General features: G+C 39.1%; 1 protein-coding gene across 5 annotated transcripts in view; it reads right to left on the minus strand.

Annotated features, from left to right (window-relative positions):
• Positions 1-361: 361 nt before the first annotated feature.
• zbtb46 (zinc finger and BTB domain containing 46) overlaps positions 362-22,905 on the minus strand; it is a 78,742-nt gene continuing 56,198 nt past the window's right edge. For 4 of the 5 annotated variants that reach the window (XM_055166102.1, XM_055166101.1, XM_055166104.1 and 1 more), the window contains 4 exons: positions 15,957-16,238; positions 9,353-9,627; positions 7,963-8,005; positions 5,812-7,866 (listed from right to left, as the gene is read on the minus strand). In XM_055166102.1, the coding sequence (XP_055022077.1) occupies positions 7,166-7,866; positions 7,963-8,005; positions 9,353-9,627; positions 15,957-16,238 (1,301 nt within the window). In that variant the 3' untranslated portion in view covers positions 5,812-7,165. Of the gene's footprint in view, positions 3,940-4,436; positions 4,613-5,811; positions 7,867-7,962; positions 8,006-9,352; positions 9,628-15,956; positions 16,239-22,905 lie in introns of those variants that run through there. The other variant, XM_020929891.2, reaches the window with a different exon arrangement.

The following is a 22,905-nucleotide window of genomic DNA, read 5'->3' on the forward strand; positions in this document are numbered from 1 at the left end:
TGAAAAAAAAAAAAAGAAAATATTAATTCTCAGTTTGAAAAGATGGTAGTTTATTTATTTTTGACATTTCTGTGATTGACCATTAGATACTTCAAAATGTGAAAGCTGGAGAACTTTGTGTAGGTACTTTAAAAATGTGTTCACTTTTATCTCCTTTCAATAATGTTCTGCATCTGCATCTATTCTGTAGTAATAATAATTCTAGACTCCCAAAGCACTTTACGGTGCACAGTTCACTCCATACTTGAAGCTATTGTTACAGCCACAGCTGCCCTGTTGCACACTGAAAGAAAAAAATATATATTATGCCCCCTACTGGACGTAGCAGATTACCCCAACAAAGAGAGCACACAGCGATAAATTCTTTACAGCAGCAATTTCAAAATTTATTGATTGATTGGTTTTTGCAAATAAAAGTCAAGCTAATGTTTCCACTAAACATGAAGTTCGAAAGAGGCTTCGGTGGCGATTGGGCCGACCCCAACATTAGGAGGCAGTTGACTGTAAAAATGTTTTTTCTTTTTTTTTCTTCTTTTTTTTCTTTTTTATGATCAGTACTGACAACCAAAGAAAAAAGTCTTCACAAGAGCACTTCATCTGCCCAAAACAAAACAGGAGTAAAACAGGACAGTCTTGATTATTTAACACATTTTGTTACAAACACAGGTTTAAGGTAATCATCAATATAAAGTCAATATTGAACAGTAATCCCAATGAAAATAAACACCAAGTGCGACCTTTTCCAAATCAAAGATCAGGAAAACTGAGCGAGAAAATAAATAAATAATAAGATAGTAATATAAATCCATATATATAAAGGTCTACACACATCACTCGTAGTATTACAAAATTAAACGTAAAAAGCGCCAATTTATAGTTTCATATCAACATACGCATATCTATGGCTTCATGATTTTGCACGTGTAAAGTCAAGCTATACAGGCTAAATGAGGATTGCCATTTGTACACATCTAAGAAATACCCATAATTCATCTGCAGTGGATAGAGCCAGTGATTCCAGTTTTGCATCGAGTGGAATGAGAGGGTCGCGCGCAGATGCCCGAACGAAGACATCACTTTGGTATGACAAAAATCAACACGTGCATGCATTTCAAAATAAGAGCATTGGAACACAAGGACCACACATGATGGATGGACAAAACATCTGATTTGTCTTATTTTGAAATGGACAATGATATGATACAACTTTCACGGGTGGAATGTAATTGAGGCACATATCAAAAGTTTTGATGGCAGACATTTTCCTGAAGCACAACCCGCTATGAGGAAGAAGACCCAAACTGTGTAGAAGGGCAGGGCCACACACATACATAAAAAAGTCTCTCTGTGGCCACAACATAACATTGGGATTTGTCTTTGAATCCTTCCACACCGAACATTCATTAATTATTTTTTCTTCTTTTATAATTTTGTGACTAACATAAGGGCATAAGAACAATAAATAAAAATTAAATAGTCATGAGGGGAACTGGTGGAGTATGAAGAGCAGTTCATGGCTCCAGAAGCACAGAGGCAACATGTGCTTACTGTACATTGTACCAGCGATGGCACCCGAATGTTTCCCAGAGTGCAGTGGGGCAGAGCTGGCCTTTCCCTTTGTGTAACGCCATCCGAACAACACAGAGATTTAACATTAGCGGAATATAGCTCTGTCTGTGCTGCCTTGATACTTTAGTGATTTTAAGTGAGAAAAGTGAAAACAATGTGAGTCTAATTACTTGATGCAGTCCTCAAAAGGAGTGTTGGCCCTTAAGCAGCCCTTCATCTTCACAAGAATACCATACAATGTGCACTTAGCAAAACTGTGACAAAATAGCTTAAACTAAAAACAAACAAACAAAAAAAAAAAAAAAAAAAAAAAAAAAAAGCACGACATAAATAAGCACCTGCATACACAGAACTGTTAACGAAAGCACTTCATGTATACAAGAAGATTGTTTTTGGTACTCAGTTAGTGTACATCTGATGCCAAAGCATGTGCTAAATACATGTGTCCTCCATATCGAACAGAGAAGTGTGTGTTTCCCTTGGTTTGAAAGCAAATACGACAGAAGCGTAAACTGGCACAAGAAAAGGTTGAGAAAAGCCCATGGCTTGCTGTCCACAACAAGGCAAAGTATAAAAGCTTTTTCTTATACAAGATATAAAATATCAAAAAGAACACACGATAAAGCTTAGCATCCAGCACTTAATAATAATTATTAATAATAAGTAGATACATTAACAACAGTAATCATAATCTTATGAGAATAAGACATCTGTCTCCATTGAATTGTCATTAACTTTTGCCAAAAACATGGAAATAATTTGAAGGAAACAATATAAGCTCTTTTGTCAACACACACATACACACACACAACATTCTTGCATCAGACAGAGAGAGGAGCAAATGACTTCACCAAATGCCTCCAATAAATAGATTCAACAAATTAATATTAAACTCTTTCAAAGCATTTGTATATTTTTTACTTTAAAATTTGAACTAAAATGATTAAAATGATTTCATGTGATCTGCATATTCTGATTAGAAATCGCAATGACTGAGGAACAAGGAAGAAAGGAAGGCAGCACCTCCTTGAGAGAGAGCGAGCTCTCAGGTCCAAACTCCAGTGTCAGAAACACTGGAACAGAGTCCAGATCTACCCCTGTCCTGTTTGTGCCAATCAGGACCAGACTCATTCATCTAAATAGCTTCTGAGTAAAAGTGTGGTACATTCTCTCTCTGCCTCTCTCCAACACACACAGACTCACACACATTGTGTCATTCTGGTTTGAAACCTCCTAAACCTTATGTACAGCTCCAGTCTCTGTTGGAATGGATCAATTGAACTTTAAAGAGAAAAGATTGAGGAATAACTCACTGAAAGGCATAGGCTATATATAAACAGCAATCTGCACAAAGGTTCAGTGATTCTCCATTGTGTTAACAGTCAAGAGGACATGAGCATATCCTTAAAGGTAGGTGCGGTCACCAATTTGATAAAAGATCAAAAATGTAAACCATGGTTTAGGGCTAAAAGTGGAGTCAGTTAAAGTGCAAGTCTGTGGCAGTAGGACTCTCATCAGCTGAGACACACTTCTCTTTGCAATAGATTTCGACCCTTCACTTTTAAAAAAAACATTACATCCAGTGGTCCACACAGAGCGGACTCTCTAGGTAGATGCTTTAAGTCCACTATGATTGTGAACAGCAAAGCAGGCAAGAAACCTGGCCTGAACCCGCAACAAAAACAGACACTAAAACACTGCATCAGGAGTGAAGGAGGTAAGCAGAAAAAGCCACCGCTGGAGCCGCCGTCTTCAAAATCGCCTCAAAATGTCACATAAAAGTTTGGAGTTCATTGTGGCGCACACCTCACACATTTCCTTTTGAGTGCGAGGCTGCTCCACTGCAAGACGAGTGGTCAAGAGGAGAGCAGGAGTAATTCTGCCTCACAGATTGCTGGAGATCTTCAGAGCATCTTCATCAGGAGCTAAGGCAAAGGAGACCTGGTCCTAGGAGATCCAGGTGAAGTCCCTGTCTGTCCCATTCTGCTGCTCCCCGTCCTGCGCAGAGGAATCACTCTCCTCCTTTTCATTGTCCAGTGCCCGTTGTGTCTTATCTCTCATCCCTGAGTCTTTCCACTTCTCCTCCTCTGTCTCCCCAATCATCTCCCCATCCGCCATCATCTCCTCCTCCGCGTCTCCATCGCACTCTGCCTGGTCGTCCTGGAAACGGTCGCCGGCATACAGCTCCTCCTCCGGTGAGATGTCTCCACCCACCTCTCCATTATGGTCCAAGAGTGCGGCCATGCCCCGTCCGGAGCAGTCGGCACAGACGCCATGGCGACGGGAACCATGTTTGATGCCGACGCTGGCTGCGGACATAAAGACTCTGCTGCACACTTTGCACACGTACTTCTTGTCTTTGCTGTGGACCTGTCAGAGCAGATGTACAGAGTAAATATATAGATCAGAATGAAAATGAAATTACAACATGACAATGATAATGTAATTCAATTATTTTATGAAACCTTGATGGTATTTGTCCCTCTCTAGTAACAAAAAGTATTTGCAATAGGGCTGTGCAGATAATAGTATGATAACAGAGATTGAGATTCTAATCATGAAGGTGTCTCTTGTAATGGAAAGGTCTACAGCCAATCCTCTGTCAGGAAAACCATGTACTTTGGTGTAGGATCTTGTAAGAAGAAATGCTACTTTTGTGTAGTGTTGTATAGGTTGAAAACTGTAATGTCACACTAAAATGTAACATAATAATACAATATAAATCTACCAATTATTTTCACTTTGAATTGAAAATGACAAATTATCATTATCATTTATTTATATTATATTTAGAAGACACTATCAGTATAACATTTGTTCAAATTGTAGAATGTTTCTCCAGTGCCCCCTAGTGGCCTCAGACTCACCAGTGTGTGTCTCTTCATGTGCTCCCTTCTGGTGAACTTCTTGCCGCAGATCTCACAGGGGTAGGGCCTCTCTCCTGTGTGCGAGCGCATGTGCCTCTTCAGGATGCACTGGTGCATAGCCGAGAAACTGCAGTAGGGGCACTTGAACTTTTTACGGATCACCGTGAAGTCGTTCACTGAGGGAATAGAGAGAAAAGAGGACAAGACATGTTAGAATTCAAACTGTAGTTAATTTTCACAACATTTTTAACAACATTCTCCCTTACAATTTTGGACACTTCACCCAGTCTCTTATGGAACACACAAATCAATTTACCACCATTTCTGATCAAACACACAGATCTGTTGATCACATTTTAAACAAATATTACATATAGTGTAAAAAACACTTTCCATTTAGGTAATGCTATTTTGACATACCTTGAGTACAAAGTACACTTTTATGTTTAATTAAAGTAGTTTAATTAGTGTCTGCAATGGTCTAAGAAATGTACCATCAATTCCCATGGTCACACCGATCCCAGCCGAAGCTACAGTTTCCCTGGCAACCACTCTCCTTTCATACTAAAGCAATAATGGCAGAGAGATACTATAAACACCATACAACAGTCACAGTGCTAAAACGACGAGGGACTCTGCTATGGACAGGGATGGACTCTGAGAAGCAGTCTATTCACAAAAGGGAATGAACAAAGGTATAAAACACAAGGATTTTGATAACTGTTTCTATCTAGTGCAGTGGTTCTCAAAGTTTTCACACAAGTAACACTTTAGACAATATTTGGCTTTGCGAGCAGCTTGTTCCACAGACTGAAGGGAGCCTAAACCAGGACAAGTCCAGGGCTAAACCAGTAAATCAGGATTGCATGAAATGAAGTACAAGCAGAACAAAACCAGGACTAAAAACTAAACCAAAACGTAACAATAATTTTATGCCTGGTAAAGACACAAAACATTCAGGACAAACAAAGTCAAAACCAGAAAGCAAAATTAGAGTCTATGTCAAGCTCAGAACTCAACTGGGATTTCAGGGAATGATTAAAGCCTCAGTTCCACCGATAGTACCTGCACCACTGTTTGAGAACCACTACTCTAGCTCTAGATAGAGGTTTTTCAAATGGCTGATAGTTGAGGAAAAATCACTAAAGAGGTATATTAAGAAGAGAGAGATCTGGATTTACACACAATAGAAAAACAGATCCAGGGAGGAGGGGTCAGGCACAATACAGGGGTGTAAGTGCTACAATATAATTACCTCCATTTGCAAATCGACTGCCATTAAACACTCGACCGCAACAGAAAGCATGCAAGTACAAAACACCAGACAAAACATTGCACCAATAAAAGGTATAATTGGAAAGAAATGACAATATGCTTTGGAAATTTTAATCATGTTTAATATAAGCTATAATCAATTTACAATACTATTAAAAATGCACAACATTTACAATTAAAACAGTAGAAAAACAGTTCAGTGAGATTTTGTATTCCATGGCTGGTATTATTTGTACTCTGACTCCAGTCCATTTAAGCTGCCCAGAACAAAGTGTGCTACCTGAGGATACTTTCACAAATGATTTGGCATCAAGACCTCTTTGTTACAGACTCCCAACAGACACTAACACTGATTTAGAGAATAAATATAAGCAAAACATATTGTATGATGAAATACGAGGTACATGAAGGATGTAGTATTTCTTTTGGGAGTTTCTAAACAATAAGAACAAAGTGAGAAAAGATGATATTTTGTTTTGGAATGCCGCAGACTGGAGTCTGCTGTAAACTTAGTGAGAGAGAGTTTGGCAGAGATCAGTGTGAATTTACATTAGCAATGATTCGACAGCCAGTTTTTATGCCCACTCTGATGGAGCCTCGGGTATTCATCGTATCCACACCATAGTTACATCAGTTTGAATCATTCATACAAAAGGGTGTGGTAGTAGGTAGTAGGTGAATTGTGTAATGTATGAAGCTAAACAAAATAAGTTCCTGCAACCTCTTATCCCTCTTCCACATAATGAAATGAGGTTAAAGGCAGTTTGGAGCTATGAAGAACCAGTTCTCATTTGGTTGTAATCACTCCTAAACACTATGAAACCCACAGATGTGTAGAGACAGAGTCAGAGACACCCAACCCCCATGACAGGAGCAGGACACTGGTCTATTGTTTTAGCTTTGTGTCCACGACCCCTCCATCTGCACTCATCTGACAGTGGGCGTAATCAAGACATACTGACCACTCAGGGCAGGCCCATTCATGCTCTGAATACGTAATGTTAGATTGATTGTGAAACTGTCCTCTGAATATAATATTGTACAGACATTCTACATTTCTAACACTTTGGGTATTATTGCTTTTTTCTTTTTGCTTCTCCATCTTGCAATACCATTTAATTCCTGAGGGTGGAGTGGTTGTGTGAGAGGTGAGTTCTAGAGTAGTATGTAAAAGTGGTTTAAGGGCCCTTAATGCAGGGTTGTGCACAGATAAAGATCTGTCTACCTTAAAAGGAGAGGTTAGTCAGACTGGTGACTGGCGACACAGTCAGACACAGAGTGGTTTGGTTTGATGAGACAGCAGGAAAACACATCCTACAGACTCAGCACCTGCACATGGGCTCATTCAGCCCAGACTTTGAATATTGGTTTTGCATAGTAACAGTTTGTTCAGTGGATTTCAACATTTGACAAGTTGAATTCCATTGAGCAGTACAGTTTTGAATGGCTCTGCTTTAGCTGAACCCCCTGATCCACCACAGAGTGTCTGCTTCCCCCTGACTCAGGTCTGTGTTTTTGGCCCCTGCTATGGCCCCTTTTAGGGGCCCTGTCTGGCAGCACACTTTGACATGCGTGGCCAGGTTCTTCTGGGTGCTGAATGTCTTGTGGCAGGTGTGACAGGGGTGCTCCCTCTCTCGGGAGTGCACGGAGGACAGGTGCCTGTGCAGGTCTGTGCGGTCCCTGAAGTGTTTCAGACAGTACACACACTGCATCAGCTTCTTCTTCATGTGAATGGTCTTCTCATGGCGGTCGGCGTTGGATTTGAGGGTAAAGCTGGCGGGACACTGGGTGCAGAAGTATCGTGTTGGAGCAGAATCAGACAGAGCAGGTCTGTACAGGCTCTGCTGTAGAGGCAGGGCCTGAGAGGGCAGGGCAGGCTGGGCGGTCTGTGAGGTCTGACAGGGCCAGTCCAGAGACAGGGCCATGAGCGACAGGGTGTGGTGGTACTCGTGCTCCCGCAGCTGCTCCAGGCTGAACAACAGCCGCTTGCACAGGGTGCAGGCTATGCCCTTCTCAGGCCACACACCAGGGTCTGGCAGCACTCTGTCGCCCCCTGGTGCACCCTCCACATACTGCTCCAATCCTTTGGTCCCAGTGCCAGTGCTCCCCTCTGCCATCTGATCCCTCTCCACCAGACACTGGTCAGTGTCCAGAGCTGTAGAGACCAAACAGAAGCAACAGTGTCAGAGCCCAGAGAACAGACTGAGCACAAATGCACAAGAAGACTGTGAAAGTGACACATGAAGTGTACCTGAGCAGTTCTCCTTCTCTATGTCTTGGGATTTTTCATTGTTCTGCAAACACACACATCGCATGCATCAGGCCCCCTGACACCCTACTGTGTATACAACTGTATGGACATGCAAAAAAAATGTGCTAAGGACAGGTCTAGAAAAGGTATAGTCATGAATGATAGAATAAGACAGGGAAACAGAAAAGTGTGATAGACTGAAATATTAGACATTAGTTAAAATACTTCACTAATCACCCTTCTGTTAGCCTACTCTCTCTTCTAAAGTCTATCCCATCTAAGAGAGCTCCTTAAGCCCATCCCGTCCCCTCCTTTTCCTCTGGCCTCCTCCTGCTCCTCTCTCAGAACAGGACAACATGCACTGGGCAGCAGATGGCTTGTCCGCACAGACAGGAGAGGATGGACCTAAATGTTCACCCTCACAAATACTGCTTTTACACATGCCACTAAACTCCAGTGCACACCGTCTGCCACCTCTACACTAAAATACTAAAATACATAGCGAGAGGAAAAAAAAAAAAAAAAACAATTTCCTGAAGTGTGAGTGCAAACCTCTCATTGTCTACTCATATTGATTCTGCCCCTCCCCACCCCACCTCACTATCTGCCATCTCGGCCATTGTGACTGGATATGCCATAGTGAATGTTAGCACTACAAATGACATTACTGCTTAATGCTTTTTGCTTCATGTGAATGTGAGAGGGTTACTTTTATTAATACACTGTTTGTAAGAAAAGAGACAAAGGCTTAAAATGGAGACCTGAAAAGAAGAAGAAAAAAAATCCAAAGGAGAAACATGAATGGAACAAACCAAAGAGATAACATGCAATAAACACAGCAGAAGTAAATGCGATAAGTGATGAGTATGCATGCAAAAATAATAACAATAAAATAATAATAAAAGACACATATTATGCAAATCTAATAAGGCATTTCAACATCTATAAAAATCTTCCTTGTCTTTAGCCTGACTGTAATTAAAGACATGTTGAAGAGTTATACACTAGTTCAAGAAGAGGTTAAATTAAATTCTTAGATAATTTGCTTGGTGCTTTGATAAGAATGTTCCCCAATACGGCATTAAACTTGCCAATCTCCATGTAAAGAAGCAACTTGTCAAGTTACAGGTCAGGTCTGTGGAGAGACAAGCCTGCCTGCAATAAGAAGGCATGATTTTCAGGGTTTTTTTGATTAATAAATCCACCTACAGGTGAATAAATGCTAGATGGAAATGTTGTATGCCATACTGTGGAACATTCCAGCTGCTCAGACGTCCTATAAGAGATGTTACACAGTGCATCTTTCTGGCCTTTCATTGTGATTACACTTGACTTGGGGAAATACGAAGCACAGAAGACCCTGAAGCTAACACACATTGAAAGTCCTTACCTGGGGCAGGGTTGGAAGCTCAAGCCCCTCTGGAACCTCCTCCATCTCCATATCTGAATCCTCCAGGGGGCGCTGCTCGTGGGGGTTGAATGGCGTGGGAGGAGCGGATGAGGGTGAAGAACATGATGAAGATGGCGATTGTTGCTGTAGTGATGGTGAAAGATGAGCAGAAGAAGAGGCAGTAGCAGCGGTAGGATACGAAGTTTTGTTTTGAATTGTGGCCCCGCTTGCCCCTTGCCGGACTGTGTTGCTGCTGCAGTGGTTGGAGCGGAGCCCTGAGGAGCACAGGAAACCAGTCTCACCCACCCACTCACGTACAACTGCAACTCTGCAAGCAGCTGGCCACCACAAACTACACAAACGGGAGCGAGTGGGCAGGGGGGCATTCGGAGGCTGCCAGTGCTACACTATCAAACACAGAACGGAGGGGGAGGAAGAAGACAACTCACAAGTTTCACTTTCCAGCAGCCGAGGGGTAAGGGTTAGGCCTGTCTTTTTCTTTTGCTCCTCTGCTCTCCTTCTACCACCCACATACGAGCAGAGGATGCTACAGCCAACCAACTGTACGTATGTGTGTGTATGTGAGTTTGGTATTGAGTAAAATGCATATATGGGTAGAGAGGGCCTGTAGCGTGGAGGGAGATTTGGAGTGAAGCCATCTTGCAACTTGATTTGAGCGGAGATAGGGTAAAAGACCTTATCGACTTGCAGCAACAAGTTACAGCTGGGGAAGGCAGTTTATTGGCTTCGCTGTGTAAAACAAGCCTTGTGAAGAGTTGACTTGTAGTTTGCATGCCAAAATATACAGTATGCTACTGTTTGATCGACTAGTGAAGAGGTCATAGCATTTATTTTTATCAAATAAGGGGAAACGTTATGAAAGTACAGCATATTAATTTCAGAAATGCTCAGAACAGAACTATAAAAAACTAGAGTTGAAAATGAAAAGTGGGTGTATAAAGAAAGGTCAGATCTCAAGTTTCTGATAGTCATAAATATGAAACACAGTAATCATAATATAGAGGAAATTAAAGTTTTTGTTTAATTAAATTAAAAAGTAAAGAAAGTGAGGGTTAAAAGTCAGGGGATGAAACACAAATACTATTCTAAAAGCAGCACAAATTTAAACATCAATCAACAAATATGAGTGTGGTAAAGAGGTAAAGTATAAATTATGGCATTACTTTGCCAACATTTTATTGTGCGTTTTATATATATATGCATAGAGATTCAAGTATCCGTGGGCAGTGATTTTGGGAATGCACTCTGGAGTTATGTAGTGTGGGTTATAGTCATTCATTCACAAGCCTTCTCTGCACCAAACTCCGAATCACACGACCGTGAGGCTGACCGTCCACGGATTCCTGGAATGTTCTCCCACCGCGCCCAGCACCACTCCCCTCTCCTCACTCCCTCTGACCCAAAACCTCACAGCTTATACCCCCACTTTATTCTCACTATGCCACTAAGTCAAGGAAACGTTTATTTATGTAAGAGAATTTTACTGAAATGTTTGTGCAGTACCAATATAAAAATACCATGATTTATATTGACTATATAAGACACATTTACTAATATTATTGTGATAATATTTAGCCACTTTATGAAGACAATATCTGGAGTGTTTTGTGTTTATCCTTATGGAAGATTACACAAGAGTAAGAGAAGTATCGGACCATAGCTTAAGGGTGAACATTAGAGGTAATGCAGAGATATCACATAAAAAATTTGGAGAAAAGCAGAAGCGGTTATTTATGAAACTATGAAAATGCTACAAAAAGGGCAGATTATAAAATTTAAGAAATGGGTCTTTCAAATAAGTCTTCAATAATGTCCATGTTTTTGTTGTTAATTTACAATCTTATCATCATTGTGAGAAAGCAAAAAAGAAAGGAAGATATTCATTTCTGTCAATACTGCTGACAATTACTGTATTTTAAATTTCAAATCCTTAGAAATGTACACTATAGACTGTAACACGTTGAAGGATGGAAGTCATAGCACAGAAGCGCCTCAGAGTCACAGCTATACCCCTGGCTGCACCTTCCACTTGAGAATGAAAAGGGGATGATAACCAATTAACTTTGTTCTTGAAGAAATTACTCTGAGGTGACCGAATAATTGCCAACAGCTAATCACATGAAAAGTCTGTTCAGGAGCAGACCGGGAGATAGGATGCAACATTCACTGTACTGTAAGCTCTTCCTGAATTAGAAGAGCAAAATATAAACTTTGGAAAAACAAAAAGCAAAAAAACCTTGAGACATTCCAATTAGTTTATCTTATGAATGGAAATCGATCTATGGCTGTATCGCGCAATGGTAGCACGTCTTTAATAGGGATGTAACAATATTCACATCTGTTGGTACGATATTATCACAATAAGCATCTCATGGTATGATATTTATTGCAATTTTAGAGAGGCTAATATTATTGTAGATAGGATACATTTTTATTTTTAAAATACCTTGACAAGATTTTGGTGAAGAATTCAAGTAAAATGTTGTCTGCACTGAAATGAATCATGAGATATGCAGTTCCCAATGTTTATAAGCTGCTGATGCCTGAAAACAGGCATGTCCAAACTATGGCCTGTGGGCCAAATGTGGCCCCGAGACAATTTTTTCTTGGCCCTCAGGCTTCCAGATGAATTGACCCAAATTACCTTGCATGAATTAAAAATGAACTTTTTACTGCAAGTTTTTTGAAAATATACCATGATAAAGCTAAATATTAAATATTGGTGTGTGGTTTTAAGGATCTTAGCATGAATAAAGACTGACGGCTCGTTCTAACGTGTTAAACATGCACATATTTCAATTATTCACTGTACTGAGCACCAGTCTACGGCCCTCGATCAGCCCTCTGCTTTGTCTGCGTTTAGATATGTGGCCCTTGATGAAAAAAGACTTTTGATGATACAGTATCACAATATTTCACTTACTGTTACATATAGTCTTTAAAAGATTAGCAGATTCTGTTGAGAACACTCACATTTACAAATCATAACTAGGGCTGGATATCATTAAGAAGTTGCCGATACGATACATACCTAAATACATAGGCCACGATACAATACATATCTCGATACAGGACACTTTTGGTTCGATACAATATATTTCAAATCAATTCAATACGGTTCAATAAAAAAATAAAGGCTAAATCATGGCTGTGATTTTAAAGTCTTCTTGTGTAAAGTTCATATTAAAAACACCCATTTTAATCATCACAACAGTGAAAATGTGAAACGTGTCACATAAATAAGTTTCCTTCCTATAAACAACCAAAAAAAACTGTAGCGCTGTAACAAAATAATTTAGTAAAATATACCAAAAAATACTCTCGTTAATATATTGATACAGCAGCCCACAATATCGATACTGTATCATCACATTAAATGATACGATATATCAATATTTCAATATTTTTGTACACCCTAATCATAGCGCACCATTCAAGTAGTAGTAGTTGAACCCACTTTTCTGTACAAAATCAGTTTTTGTCAACCATTTTGAGTGACTGTACTGGTGCCGAGAGGAGAATTTACTAATACGGCTGTGGTAAATTAAATGTCCCTTACAGTGAGGAGGACGCGAGGACTATGGACAGGTGTGCAGGGACGCTTGGGCAAAATCCATTGTCTGCAATCGATTGTCTGACGCACGAGATGGGTACAGCAACAGGCCAAATCCCAATGATCCTTATTGGATTGTGGCATACAGGCTGGCTTCTTCTTTATAGTGGTGTTGCATTAGTACTAGAAGGGCATGCAAGACCTACACAAGCCTATTAGGACTCAGATAGCAACTGGGTATGCGCCTTGACAACAAAAAATTGAGTGAATAGAGTTAAACCATTGAAAGCATTGATTTTTAGATTCTATGTAACTTTGGGAAAATGTTTCATTAAATAGACAATTACAAGAACAGACAGTGCAAAAATACCAGAACGATGTGTCAAGGCCTTGTGCAGATATTCTATGGTGTGTTTTGAATGAGGCCAGGTGACCTCGCTCTACCTCCTCTCCTCTCAGATCAATACTTTCCCAGCATTTCCAACATTCGACATACTTTGATGCACCATGGCCGCGGTAAAAGCAGGGGTAAAGAAAAGAGAGGAGACAAGACAAATAAGGAGGCACTGCGCTTGGAGGAAGAGAGTGAGCGATGAGTGTTAAGGAGGGGTGAAGGAGAGGAGAGGAGGAGGAAAGGAAGGATGTGAGGATGTAGGGGTGAAGGAGAGGAGGAGATGAGGAGGAGGCAGGGAGCAGCGATCTGTCACTGCGCTCTGACTGATCCGCCGCCCAGTAATCTGAGGTACACTGTTTGTTTATTTTCCGTCCTCATTTAGACGCCGGGACAGACCGCCGAGGGGAGACGAGGGAGGGGAGAGACAAGCCCATTTCCCTAACCCCATTGTGAGGAAGATTTAAAATATGGGGTTTGGCTAACCATAAACCTCCTTACGGTTCGCTGAAATATAGCCCTTGTTTTTTCAGCAAAGAAAGCAAATGATTAACATTCTCTGCATTCTCCTATTCGCCTATTTATACTACGCCAAGGCTGTTTAAAGTGTGTATCTGAAAGCCTTTGACAGTCTTGATTCTGGTCTTTAGCCGTCAGAAACATCTCAATCCCACACACTTAACACTTAGCACAAAAGAGTTGATGCCGAGTGGCGAGATGCGCGCCGAACATTCAGGTCTGATTTCCGAGGCGAGTGGGGCTCAGCTCAAAAGACAGGACGAGACCAGGAGTTGTACCCTTCCTCCCTTTTCTTCGGTGCACAAAAGCGGCACAACTCGGGACAAAAGATCCAATTACGAGGCAGTAAAAGCAAAGATACACAGGCACAGCCAAACGTGCCCACGCGGGCTTAGACTGGGCTAATATACACGGACAAAGAGCCACACGGACACTCCAGATGAAAGGCAAAGTGGGCGAAAAACTCTCTCTTAACACATATTTACTTCTCTACTATTGACATTACTGAAGGTCAAAACTAAGGCTTCAAATCAGCATAGCCATAGCTCACTGACGGTATAAAGTATACGCTGTGGTCACTTTCTTAAATAGTGCAAAATGTCCAATGAAAGCGTTTTTATCAAGTGACCATTTACGCCTCTCCGTGTTAATCAAACATTTGCAAACTGTTGAACTACCTTCCGTGCTTTTGAAGGTTATTTTGTCAAAGGTCTCTCTCTTTAAAAAGTAGAGAGACTTAGTAAAGTGTCATTTTAGTCAGAGGTTGAAAAGAAGAAATTGTCAAACTAATTTTCTCACGATGGTGCGAGCGATCACAGTCAAATGTTCTCTCACTGAATCACTGCTGACGATTCGCGGCTGCTGCCAGTCTGAGGCTCCAGTCGAGTGGTAATGCACACAAACGCGCTCCAACTTAGACAAACACAAGATTTGAGCAAAATAAAATACTCCACGGTGAGTAGTGTCAAATGTTTCACACCAAATAGTATATACTTTGTAAGCTTTAGCTCTTCATTTTGGCATACTAAAACTGAAAGAACTAAGAATTAAAGTAAAAAAAAATTCAATTCTGATACTGATGGATACAAAAATAAGCAAGAAAAATAAGGCACATATTTGCATCAATTATTAATATCAAAATGTCATATAGAAGTGTTAAAACTGGACATTTCCGAAAGTCTTAATCTATAATTGATATAGTATAAGACCACATGGTAATATTATTTTTTTGTTGAAACTTACACTCTATAACCTGTTTTAATTCTCATCTGTATGGAGTATCAAGTTTGAAGTTTTTATATCAAGACACTACTTACATGACTGAACCTGGGCTTAACAAGATTATGTCCAAATGTACACCAGCCTTAACTAAATAAAGAGGGAATAAAACTGACATCAAATTCAAATATATTTTAATTTATCATCCTGATTGTTTTCCCTATAATGTGTAAAATTCCCACAATTAAAACTGAATCTTGAAACCTTTCGAGGATAAACAAATGGTGGAGCTTGTGATGAAGCTGACGCTCTGTAGTTTTGGCCTCTGCTGTCTGATTTACTCTAATTATAAGTGGTAACAAGCTATGCACAAAGGAAAACCAGATTTCAAATTCCGTCTAGATTTTTTGGGTAAGTATAAGGAGGAGTAAAATTGCTGTTGAGAGATATGGACTGACAGACAAGGCAATTCCCATTTCAAAGTTGAAGCTTATCTCTCTAAAAAGCCCTATTTTCAGCTATATTTTAAAGATTTCTGCACACTTTATAATATAAAAATGTCCAGGTGGAACGCAGGAAAAGAAATATTATCAAATTAAGTCTTTTTTATTTGTGGGTTAGGTGTGCAAACTGATATTGATTCTACCCGGAATTTACACATTCCCACTGATGATTCATATACCAAGGACCTTGATAGTTCCTTTTTCAGATGCTTAACAAAATGTAATAAATGAAGAACAATTTAAAAGTCTCACCATCAAAATGTTAAGGTTAAATTAAAAAAAAAAATCTGAGTACCACCTGAATATGTCAATGAACAACAAGTGTAAGAAACTCCAGACAGGCACAAGTGCCCTGTCAGCAGTAATGGTTATGTGTGTTATGACTGCACAGTGACTTACAGGAGAGGGAGTGTCCTCCTTTGGGCAGGTACTCATACAGCAGCGGACTATCCTCCCCCATCATTTCAGCTCTCAGGGACAGTAGGCTGTTCTTACTCATCAGCGCTGCCTTCAGATTGGCCACAGATGAGATGGTCCCGCCCCCAGCTCCGGCTCCAGCCTCCTCCGATTCGCTGACGCCAAGGAAACTGGGTTCTGTGGTCAGCGGTTCCTCTTGTTTCAGGAAGAAGTCAAGTCTTTCTCCTCGACTGTCTGAGCTGTTTGGCTCTGTCACGTCTGCCCCTGAGCACAATACAAAAGATATGGTACTTAGCAACAGCAAAACAAAAAAAATATACACACTAATACACTAATACAACTTAAAAGTGAGACTGAGGCATTTTAATTTCATTTTAGAAGAAAACTTGTACACACAAAGGGATATACACATAAAACATTTCATTCTTAGTGCAATATTGTGTACTTCAGTGACTAACAGAAACGTAATCTAAAAATTGACAAGGCCAGAGTGAATGATAAAGCAACAGTGTAATGGAAAGTCAAACTCTGTGCCTTATGAATTTACCTTTTTATATTTTTTGAAACCATATAATGTTTTTATGAAATTGCATTCTTTTCTAATTGGGTTAACAGTGCTTGTCCATGCTCACTTGAAAATGTCAGTGCTAAAATATTGTAAATCAACCTAAGGGGAGCTTTCGGTATATTATATTGTTATCGCAAGACATTGACTAAAACACTGTCAGTTTAAGAGTTACAGCGTTTATTTAAACTTTTTATTAACCTCATAATTTTCAACTCACTGCTCACAAGTGCCTTACTCTTACAGCTCATCATTGTGATTCACTCCTGTCTCTCCTCCAAAACACACTGCCACCAAAATCGAAGCATCGGCAACACAAAAGAAATGTTACTTTGATATCATTTGCGAGCTTACAACAGTTAAACAAGCTGTTAAGTATGGAGGTACAAACAATAGAGTAGGAATACGCAGCATAAGTTAAATATTATTTTATATATGTACAAGATAACACTATTTAACAACATGGCCATTGACAGTTCCTTTCAACACTCTCACGCATGGACAAACAAGATGACACGAAACCCACCGTGAGAGGCTTCTAATTGACACTTTACTGATGACAGGTCCCTTAGCAAAGACTTAACTTGTCACATAATTCTCATTCTGAAACGTGCCTTAAAGTTGTGTCTGCATGTGTGTCTGCGGGTGCTTAGAAGAGAGATTGCCTGGACAGAAACCTTCTGGTTGTTCTAATGCTTAATAGGGACCATGATGACAGCTCAGATCAGATGATGAGTATTTTTAATAGTGACGTTAGAATGGACCAACGGTGTATCACTGGAGATGAGATTATATGTTTCTGTATTCAATATGATACATGTTTCTGTAAATTGATATGAATATTGCATATAAGAAGTAGATAACAAACACTGCTTAGTTCTTCTCTATCGGCATGTGTCCAACTGATATTGATAATACAGTAGAAATATGAAGAGATATTAATGAGGCCTGTCACAAATCTTATCATATAGCTAAAAAAATAACAAAACAAAACAAAAGGTACATATGATAAATTTTGACCCCATAAAATATTGTTCCATCTAAAATATATTGAACAATAAGTCGATCGAATATTTGCACCAACATATTGACAATCCCTTTTACCTTGCAAGTCCTATATTACACAAAATTGACTCTCGTGGGCTTTAAGTCATGTTATAATGTTGTTTGAGTAATTTATTAATCTGCATTTTCAAAGCTCAAAATGCTTTGTTGTTCACCTTGTAAAGTAGTAGTTTTCATGTTAACAGCTACATTTTACCTTTAGTTAAGTAGAGATTGGCAATCTTATCTAAAAGTTCCTCTCCTCTTCCTCTTCCCACTTGTAACTATACTGACAGGCACTGTACTGTTATTATTTCCATAACTCATTATTTTTTCAACATTGAGATTATCTTTCTAATACACTGTTAAGAATCTCTACATAACTATACACAATTAGTCATTTAAACTTACTGCTGCTGAAATGTCACACTTTTACTCATACATACAAACTCTTACACACACACACTTTACACCTTGTCTGTACACCTTATTTGTATTTGTATTGTATTCTTCCATATTGTGCTTATTGTATTGTCCTGTTCTGTGTAATGTCTTTGTGCAGGTTGTATGTTGCAAATGGGAAAAAAAAAACAAAAACAAAAAAACAACAACTCCAAAAACTCCAAAAACACAACTCCAGGGATGTTTGTGATGAGGAAACAGCATTATAACATATATCAGAAAATAACGGAATATTGGCCCTTTAAAAGAAAGAGAATGCTGTGCGTGTGTTTGTGTGTGTCGAAACTAACTAAATGAGATATAACGCAGTGATGTAACTAGTGCCTATTCCCATCACAGTCAGGTAGTGCTAAGTACTTCCTTTGCCTCCCGGAGAGCGTCTGGAGGTGGGGGGAGTCAAGGTGACAGGGGCGGGGGGCTGGTCCTGAATACAGATGGGACTCGTACTGCCCGCTCTGAGCCTGCACCAGGGCTCTGCTGACCACTCTCTCAGTCTGTCACTCTCACTTCACACGGGTATAGAAAAATGATCACAGGTCAGACGGCTGGACGCATGTTCTGTATGCACGAAACACCATGAGCTGCTGTGAACAAGTACGGAATGAGTCAGAAGTTTCAGATCTACCCTATAAAAATAAGACATTTATTTTAGCATGTGCAATCATTATGATATTTTGTCTTGATCATGAATATGCAGTGTGCAATTAATTTTTTTTTTTTTAATTTTGCACAATTCCAAAGGTACACTATGTAGCTTTTCTTTCTTTCTTTATTATTCCTTTATTTGATAAGTATGTACATTAGACCAGTAACACACTACATTTACAGTTATAGTCAAGCCTAATTTGCAATGCCTGTCCCTAGAATAGCTTGAAGAAAAAAACAAACCAAAAAACTCCACAAGGTTCACAAACGCAAATGCAGGTCCTCACTTTTGCTTTATCAGTGATTACATGTCTGACTACTCTTTAAGCGATGTCACTTTTTTGGTGCTGGGTCTGCCACCTGCTTGTCCCATATCTCATGTTATTAGTTTGCCAAGAATATTCCAGAGCAGTGTTTCCCAAACTTTTTTTCTGGGGACCCATAGTTTAAAAGTCACAAACCTTTGCGACCCGAGTCAATAGACATTATTCGTAAATCACAAAATAAAGGTGGATTTGACAATTATTGAACATTAATGAGGATATTTTATGGTTGATTGAGTGATCGTGTCTCTCTGAACAATTAGTATTACTCAAGTTTTAAACTATGAAAAACAGTCACTGAACCAGCAATAAAAGGATCCATAAGTCACATATTTGGAAATTAAATGCAGCCCTTTTCTTTTTCTTTTGAACATTCAATTGAACCAGCAATATTGGAACAATATGGATTCAATAAAATAATTACAAAAAGATTTCAACATTTCTAATGAGGTAGGTGGACCTGTCTGCGTTTCTGTAGCGCATTCCAGTGCAGGAGGAGAGTGAAACACTCATATCAGGCACAGCATTCATTCTTTCTGTGCTTTGTCTTCATTTTTGTGAGCACAAAAAATCCCAATTCACACATATATGAAGTAGTGAAAGGAATAAGCATACATTCACACACATTCTCATGTGTCAGAACTATATATGGCAAACCTATCTGCAGATTGTGACAAGGCGACCCCAAAAAAATCTCCTGAAACCAGTTTTTGGAAAACAATGGCATTACGTTTACCACACTCACAAAAATATATAAATATATAACGGAATACATGCAAAATGTAAGTCTAATGCCACATTGTGATACAGTCCAGGAAAATAAATAACACATCGATAGAAACTAACAGGCAACCCCCCACCAATAAAATTACCCCTTTAAGAACTACTACTACATAATTGGAGAGATGTCGGTAAACCAGCAAAGTCAGAACTAAAAACCAAAACCCGTAAATTCACACAACGCACACTCTTCAAACCATACAAAAATATGCTAATTTGGATGCATGGGCTTGCTACTGTGTATACTAGTATGTAGGCCTTGAAAGCATGCTTGTAGATCTAGTAGTATGAGATGTTACACAAAGAATGAAGAAAGAGGCATGGGAGTGTGAATGCGGGGGTGTGGAGTAGGGACACAAAATGCTCCACTCTTTTTCTCTCCACACACACACACAAAACACACACACAAATGCACACAAAGTTAATTAAGGTGGGGGTGCCGGGGTTGGAGTAAAGGGGCATGAGGTGGAGGAATTCATTAAAGCTCTGCCCCCTCCTTCACTGGGCAGCACCGGCAGCCACAGGAGTCAATCAATAACATAGATCTGCACTGGCTAACAAACAAACACACACACACACAGATATATATATATAAAATAGAGAGTGAAGACCGATGGAAGGAGGCGAAGGCAATGACCTCTGACCCCCATCTCCCTCCACTCATCTGTTCATTGGACGAGGAAGTGACCCGGGACCGCGTTTCCCAGCATCCCCTCGGACATGTGCAGATGGAACATGTCTGCTTGCCTCGAATACTGTAACTTAAAAGGGGGTAGACTGGAAACGCAGACCAAGGCAGGGAAAATACGTCATACTTGATTGTAATTGATAATATGTCAGTAAATTTTCTACGTCAAAACATTTTGAAGACATTGCAATACTCCCCCACAACTAAGAGATTTTAGCGGGTTACACTGTTTGACAAAAAACAACAAAAAATTTTATATTTTCTGAAAGACTCAGTGGATGTATGAATAATGCTCAAAACAAATCTAGTAGCAAAAATTCTATAGTCAAAGAAAAAAAATACAGTTTTCATTTTAAATTGCTTGTACACCGATGGTCAAGTTAGAAAATACTCACTGTAACTTCTGGTATATTACCATTAGGGCCGCAACTAACAATTATTTTACTAATAAATTTGTCAGGATTCATTTTTCGATTAATCGACTACTCAAATGAGTATTTCTATTTGCCTGTTGATGCTTTTTAAACACATTTTAGAAATATAAAGGTTGAAAACTGGTGACTGAAGGCTTCTAAATATGGAATATCTCAGAATAAATTATAGGTAACACTTTATTTTAGGGTACAATTATTAACATCTAACTACCTGCTAATTAGAATAGTTGTAGATGGTTAATTTGTCATTAATTAGTATCCATTTAGCCCTTATTAATGTTTAATTCCCCATAAGCGCATTCTGCTGTTAGTTAGACATTTACAAACACTTTCCTATTAATATGATACTAAGCCGTTTTGTCCATGAATTATGATTCTAATAAGCTTTTGCTAATAAGTGTGTTGTTAAGGACTAGAAGGACAAGAAATGTAGTTTTTACTTATTCAGACATGATACATTTTGTTTACTTTTGTGTAATAAAAAACTCTCTATTAGGTGTTAATAGAGTCCAACTAGCTATGAGTTAAATCATTAAACTCTGAATATGTTCCCCATTCTAAAATTATGTTTTGATTGCTTTTAATAAATGACAAGTTTGACACAAATGAAATGAAATATGGTCCCTATTCTAAAGTGGTCTCTTCTTCACACTTAATTCATGTATTGTAACATGCACATTATAGTTCAAATATGAGTAGGTAGTTGTACAAAACAATTCATGGACAAAAATGTCATAATTATCATACTAATAACTATTAATAAGGACTGTATTAATAGGAAAGTGTTTTTAAATGTCTAACTAATAGCACAATAAGCCTGTGAGGAATTAGACATTAAAAAAGGCAGAATAAATACTAATTAATAACAAATTAACCATGTGAAAATATGCTCATTAGCAGGTAGTTAGATGTTAAAAAATGTACCCTATAATAAAGTGTTACCAAATTATATATATATTTTTTTCATAATGACAGTCTTCAGTTGATTAATCAATGCAACCCTGTAAGTAAAGTCACTATGTTGCTGTTTTCATACACTACACAGAGTACTTATATTATATTATATTTAAACACTAAATGTTTCTGACAGTAAACCAGCTTGTTGTGTTGCCATATAATCAGAATATGCTCTGTAATCCATTTTAACTCTGCCACATCCTAACTCCTAAGCCAAATCTGCGCTGATGTGTTACTTAAACCACATTTTGCTCAGATAACATCATTTAGCGCACACTAAAATCACCACTACTTATGTATTTCATCCCATTAGGTTTACACACACACATATATACTGCAGTGAAAATAGGTTTAGGTTGAATTCTGGACTTCCTTGCATCATTCCTTTGTGCACCAATCTCTACATATGTCATCCAATTTGAATATGTGCCTTTGAAGTGTGCGGTCAGATTGTCAAAACTAAAAACCATTTTGTCTTTGTGGCTGGCTTTACTGTGAGCGCGGCGCTTTCTCTGTACACTGAAGCGAATTTTCATTTTTTTCCCTTTCATAAAAGAGTCCGAATAATTTAGAGTTGTGCCTTCTGAAGAGCTCCTCGGTTTAATTTGGTTGCCATGGCAGCCGGGCACCCTTGGCTTCAACATTTATGCTAAATAAAAACCCTTTTAAAAGCAAAAGACAAATATGTGAAAATGGTGGGTCTCTTTGTCTGGCCGTGTGTGCGTGCGTGTGCGGAGTGTGTGTGGTGGTAAAGGCACAATAAGACATGCCTTGAAATAAAAGCTGTGTATTCTTGAAATGTGTTGTGAAGGATACCACATTTAACTTCCATTGAGGGAGTTACAGCTAATGGACAGGGGACAGTAAGTCTAAAGTGTGTAGTGTGTGATGTGTATTCGCTTTCATAGGGAGTAGTGTTGTTCCAGAGGAGGAGAAGAGAGCGCGCTGGAGAAGGGAGGGAAAAGGTGATGCAGCCTAGTTTGACCTTTGAACTTGTGTGCTTGGCAGAATGAAGGAGTTGTTATTTGTGTGT

Source organism: Boleophthalmus pectinirostris, unplaced genomic scaffold (genome assembly GCF_026225935.1).
Source record: "Boleophthalmus pectinirostris isolate CB_2022bp ecotype Guang Dong unplaced genomic scaffold, ASM2622593v1 HiC_scaffold_8, whole genome shotgun sequence".
NCBI lineage: Eukaryota > Metazoa > Chordata > Actinopteri > Gobiiformes > Gobiidae > Boleophthalmus > Boleophthalmus pectinirostris.